Genomic DNA, 5,668 nt, shown 5'->3' on the forward strand with positions numbered 1-5,668 from the left:
ATTCTAGAGCTCGCTGCCGACGTGGCGGCCAAAGGCAGACTGGCGGGTCCATCTGACGGCTGCGAGCAATCGGTGGGGAGATAATTGACTGGACGATTAAATCGAAATCGAAAGAGAGAAAAAAAGACGCGGCGATTTTTCTCGCTCCGGCAGTCCGGCTTGCTTTTATCCGTGGGCCTCCTTTTTAGAAGGCGCCACTTTCCTTCGCCGCTTCCCCAATCTTCGATTCGCTTCTCTTCTCTCGTGCGCTGTGGTTTCTCCCCATCGCGAGCTCTTCCTCCCTTCCTCGAGCGCGGTTTCGGCCATGGCAGCGGCGGCGCAGGCGGTGGCGAAGGGGAGCGTGTTGTCGCCGAGCGGCCACCGGGCCGCGCCGGGGCTCCTGGGCCGGCGGAGGGGCGCCGTGGCGGCGCGGATGGCGCCGTCGGCGGTGCGGATCGGGGGCCCCTGGGGGAAGACCGCGTTCCTCGGCGGGAGGCTGGCGGTCGGGCCCAGGAGATCCAGGTCCGCGTCCCGGACTCTCGTCGCGTCGCCGGTGCAGGTGAATATAGATTATCATGCGTTCCCCTTTTTTTCTCTGTTTTTGCCTCTAGTTCGCTTTTTTCTTGGTGTTTTCTCCTCCTAATTTTGATGATTATTTTCGTTCCTTCCTAAAAATCGGTTTAGATTTTTTAAAAAAATTGGTTATGTTTGCTTTTAGAAGTTTCGAGGTCATACTCTTATCTAGTACGTTTGACCATTTCCCCTCGAGTTTCTTAGCTTCGATTTGGAAAGAAAAATAAACTGGAACGATGAAGACTTGGAACCCTATACCCTAATATGATCTGCTTTTGTTCCCCCTGCAGATGAACAGGAACCTTGCGATTGGGAAATCCATGAGGTGGTGGGAGAAAGGGCTGCAGCCCAACATGCGGGAGATCGAATCCGCCCAAGACCTCGTCGATTCATTGGCCAACGCCGGCGACAGGCTTGTCATCGTGGACTTCTTCTCCCCTGGCTGCGGCGGTTGCCGTGCTCTTCACCCAAAGGTGTGAACAAAAAGGGTATTGAATTTGCCGTTGAACGTACTCTTCGTCTGATCCGAGAACCATTGACGAGATTATTGTGTTCTGAGAAATCTATCTCCTTGCGCAGATTTGCCAGTTTGCGGAGCAGAACCCAGATGTGCTGTTCTTGCAAGTGAACTATGAGGAGCACAAGTCTATGTGCTACAGCCTCCATGTCCATGTCCTCCCTTTCTTCAGGTTCTACAGGGGAGCTCAGGGGCGGCTCTGCAGCTTCAGTTGTACCAACGCAACTGTAAGATCCTGACCCGATCGGCTGTTCATTTTCATATATTTTTTTCATTTATTTCATATACGAGTGCTAGTAATGTCGAGAAACTTGTTTAGAGCCCAGTTCAATTTTGTACTCCAATGTTGAGTTTTTATAATGCTTTCATCAAAATTTAACAAGCAAAATACCCCCCTTGTACACAACTGAATAGGGTTGTTACCTGCCCATTGTGCAATTTTGCTGTTCGGCAGTGGTTGTTACCATTCGATGAATACTGATGGGAGTTGTCACCTTATGCAGATCAAGAAGTTCAAGGATGCCCTTGCAAAGCACAAACCAGATAGATGTAGCATTGGCCCGACTAGGGGGCTGGAGGAATCAGAGTTATTAGCACTGGCCGGAAACAAGGACCTGCAGTTCACCTACACCAAGAAGCCAGAACTGATCCCCAGTGGAGATGCTGCTGCAGAGATCGTGGCTCCCGAGCCTGCAAAGCTTTCTGCGGCAACAAAGCCGTTGGTCAGGCTGGGGTCCGAGGAGAGGTCCTTGGTCTCATCAGGAAGATAAGATGCATGGTTTCTTTAGGTCGATCAGATCCTTCCATTCTGTACAGTTCCGTGGTTGTTCTTGGTGTGTACAGGTTGTAGCATCTCATGGTAGTAGAGCGCAGGCCATTATTTTTGCATGTGAAGCCTGCCCGCCTGCCTGTCCTCCCAAGACTCCAGCAGTTTAGCAAGTTTGTATTAGCAGTAGCAGACTAGCAGAGAGTGGTGTTGGAGCTTCTGCGTCCTGTATGGTAGTTGTGCGAATGAATTCGTCTGCATGCTATTTGGTTGCATTTTATAAATTATGCGGCTGAGTTCCTGCACTTCCATTTCACCCTCAGCCTCAGGTCATTTATTTGGGTGTATTTCGCGAAGCTCAATAATTAATCATGCCTTGTGTTGTGGTTGGTAGGCCGAGTTTGGTTAATGTGATGAAAAGTTTTTCAAAAAAATAAATAAATATATGCGTGGAGTACTAAATAAAGTTTATTTGTGAAATTTTTTCACGGATGGGTGTAATTTTTCGAAATGAATCTAATAGGTCAAGTTCTACCATGATTGACTACAGTGATGTTACAGTAGCTGTGTCTAATCATCCCCTAATCGTATGGGTAAAAGCCTCATTAGCTACAATACTTATGTAGTATTATAGTTATGGAAATAGTTTTATAATTAGACTTTATTTAATATTTCTAATTAGTGGTAAAGAGCCGAAAATTTTTTATGAAATTTTTTCGGGAGCAACCAAACACGGAATATGGTGCCTGAAGATAATTGCTTTGATATTCGAGTTTGCGGCTTGTTTCTGCCATGCACTTTGGGGGTCAGAAACAGCTAAGTGGCGGTGAAGGCAATTCAAAGGTAATTTCTCTGCAATTTGACAAAAGCTTTGTGAACAAGGTATGGCCTGGACTTCTGTGGCTTCTCTTCCTTCAAGCTAGATAAAGGTGGCCCAGTCTTGTGTTCAACTAGATAGGGTGTCAATTCATCAACCACCACAATCCGCTTCTATAGGTTTGTGAACAAGGTGTGGCCTGTACTTTTCAGGTTTAGGTATACCGTATACAGACTTTCAGAGTAGTGCAAGAAACTGAGGGGATCATGGCATGGTCCAGCTCCAATCACGCAGAACTAGTCAGGTTGGCGCGCTACGCGCGCCTATACCAAAAACATGGACTTAAAATATTAATAGAAAGATATTATCCGTTACTATGTTCGAAGCAACATCGTAGATGTATTGAGTTAGATCTAAAAATTACAGTAAAACGGCATAGTAGTTTTGTGTCTGAGAGCGCACCAATCTCAAGCATTGTAGTATAGAGGTAATGGTAATTTTTCCTTAGATTTTTTTTGTGTCAGTAGTTATAGTTTAATTACTTTAGTAGGAAAAAAAGTAAGATTAGAAATGATTGAACAGTTTAATTATATTTTGTGGGTTTACGGAGGGAAATCAAAATCCAAGAAGTAGTACAACTACCACATATAAATGTAGTATACAAAGTTTAGTTATTATTTTTTGTATGTAGGAAGTAGTTAAATATATTTTGTAATGTTAAATAATGGAAGCAAAATATTTTTTTAAGATAAAGAGACTAACTTAATAAAATCGTGGGCCCCACGTGGAGTCCCGCCCGAATAGTACATGGGTCACATGTGGGTCCCGCCTAAATAATACGTGGGCCCCACATGGGCCCTGCCTGAATAGTACGGGGCCCCACGTGAATAGTATGTGGGCCCCACATGAATAGTATGTGGGAACCCTGTATGAACAGTGCACAGGCCCCACATGGGGCCACGACTCACGGGGTTGCGCAGATTCTTTGCCCTTTAGTATATGTACTCAATTCCAGCACTCAATACAGCTCTTGGACACGCGGTGCCTTGTCCGGGGACGACTCTCTGATCAACCATCTCGCACTCAATACAGGAGTCAATACAGATCTTGCATCAGAACATAGATCGGGGTGTGGCCGGAGGCTGGGAACTGGGACTTCGTTTTCCATTGCCCCTACGCTCTTGTCGGTTACAAGTTACAACAGAGCTTCTCGATCGAAAGGCACGCGTCTGAGGTCTCCAGCTTATCGGAAATATCAGCACGGCGAGGTCACTACGTGGCGCGCTGCCGAATGCCAGTTTCGATGACACCTACTCTGAAGTCTGACCCACTCGAATTGGCGGCATCCCGTTGTTATCGAATCCAATCGATGTCTGGATGGAGGTACCGTATTTACCCCTTCCGAGGAATCAGAAACATTGATAAATTTATCAGAAAAAAACACATGAGAGGTCCACGAATGAGGATGTCCCGAATTTGTAGATAGTACGGCGACAAGTGTCTGCCTGTTAGAAAAATCCCGAGTACTAGTTCTATTATTTTCGTTGAAAATTATAGAGCTAATTAGGCAAAGAAGATCATTACAGAATGATACTTTTTTTTTCAGGCTGAGTCGCTGATCAAGAGAAGATATAGTAGCACAGGGAAGTAGGGAAATCTAAAGACAGTGAAGAACTGGGGACAGGTTCATCGGTGGCGCGCAGTGTTCTCTTTGATATGACAGGACTAAAGTTTAGCCTAAGCTTGGATTATGTTTTCTGAGCGGTGGTAAACATTCTTGAGCGAGGGTGCTTTAAACTTTAAAAGTACATCATATAACACCCAGGTAAATTTTAAGAATCTTTTTTCTCCTTTTTATTTTTGCAGCATGCCACGAAGCGCCTTCTCGTGGACCTGATATTGATAAGCCACCAGCACGACGCGCGCCTATCGTATCAAACTACCGGATCCTGAACTCCTGTGATCCCGTCGCGATACCCGCGAGACGCCGAGACGCCTTCCCGTCAACAACCACAAATCCAAAACCAGCTTCTCAGCACGCGTGCATGGCTGGCCCCCACGTCCCGGCAAGGCAGGGCGCCCGAGGACGAGGAGGAACGCGACGGGAACCGAGGACAGCGGCCCGCCGAACCACCGTCGCCGGCCGCCACGTACATCCCCGGCCCTCGGCGCCTCGCGTTCGGTGGCCGTCGCCGCCGAGCCACGGCCACCGCACCGAGCACTCGCGCGCGTACGGCGGCGGAGAAGATCGCACACTTGGCACGGGCGGGCGGTGCTGGCGGGTCCGGCGGTTTTGGTTTCTCGCGTGGAATGGAATCCCCTTCGCTCTGCCCTCAAGTTTTGGGAGGCGGACTAGCTAGCGCGCGAGCGGGGGGGTTTGGGTGGTACAGCTCCGCTGCGCAACCACACCTCGCGCATGTGCTCACGGATATGCGGGCGACCCAGTCGATCGCTGGATCTACGCTCCGCGGCTCGGCTCCTGCCTCGTAGACGGACGCATAGGGACCGGGCACTTTGCACATCGCTCGCAGGGCGGGGATCTTTTGTGCTTGCTCCATCGAGTACCCGGATCTTCTAGGACGGTTGGGTTGGGCCGCAAAGTTTGTTACCGTTGAACATTTGCTAAGCTAAGTTTATTGCGTAACGGTAGTTTACTGTACGTGGCTGTGAAATGTTGGCGTCGAAATGATTCGCTGGGATACCTTGGGAACGTAAAATGATGCGTTGCCGAACCTGTAGTTTTTTTTTCTGCTTCGCAAAAGACTTTTTTTATTCTGGTACTAACTTTATTATAGCGGAAGGAGGACGAATTGCACATTTGACAAACCTTCCCTTTTCTTAGATCTTGTTTAGATGCACCGTGTAAAAGTTTTCTGAAAGAGAATATTTTCACATTTGAAGTATTAAACATAGATGAAATTATTAATACTAATTAATCCAATGGTATCACATATTTATTGTAGTAATTATTGTAGCAATTTAGTGTCTAATTATGGTCTAATTGGACTTATTAGAT

At 47.3% G+C, this 5,668-nt stretch overlaps 1 protein-coding gene across 2 annotated transcripts; it reads left to right on the forward strand.

Moving 5' to 3' along the window:
* Positions 1-223: 223 nt before the first annotated feature.
* LOC120690775 (thioredoxin-like 1-2, chloroplastic) lies at positions 224-2,151 on the forward strand. 2 transcript variants are annotated; one of them, XM_039973580.1, is made up of 5 exons: positions 227-538; positions 843-1,025; positions 1,132-1,296; positions 1,573-1,845; positions 1,892-2,151. In XM_039973580.1, exons 1-4 carry the CDS (start codon positions 305-307, stop codon positions 1,837-1,839), a joined length of 849 nt encoding a protein of 282 aa, XP_039829514.1. In that variant the 5' UTR covers positions 227-304; the 3' UTR covers positions 1,840-1,845; positions 1,892-2,151. The 2 variants fall into 2 exon arrangements, with proteins under 2 accessions (XP_039829512.1, XP_039829514.1); XM_039973578.1 differs by having other exon boundaries at positions 224-538; positions 1,573-2,151.
* The last annotated feature ends 3,517 nt before the right edge of the window (positions 2,152-5,668 follow it).

Source organism: Panicum virgatum, chromosome 9N, assembly GCF_016808335.1.
Source record: "Panicum virgatum strain AP13 chromosome 9N, P.virgatum_v5, whole genome shotgun sequence".
Classification (NCBI taxonomy): Eukaryota; Viridiplantae; Streptophyta; class Magnoliopsida; order Poales; family Poaceae; genus Panicum; species Panicum virgatum.

Bases quoted from the DNA above. Each gene is read 5' to 3' on its own strand.
- LOC120690775 (XM_039973578.1), top strand. From the start codon at position 305: ATGGCAGCGGCGGCGCAGGCGGTGGCGAAGGGGAGCGTGTTGTCGCCG. The intron at 539-842 runs GTGAATATAGAT...TTCCCCCTGCAG, and splicing joins TCGTCGCGTCGCCGGTGCAG to ATGAACAGGAACCTTGCGAT. The intron at 1,297-1,572 runs GTAAGATCCTGA...CACCTTATGCAG, and splicing joins TCAGTTGTACCAACGCAACT to ATCAAGAAGTTCAAGGATGC.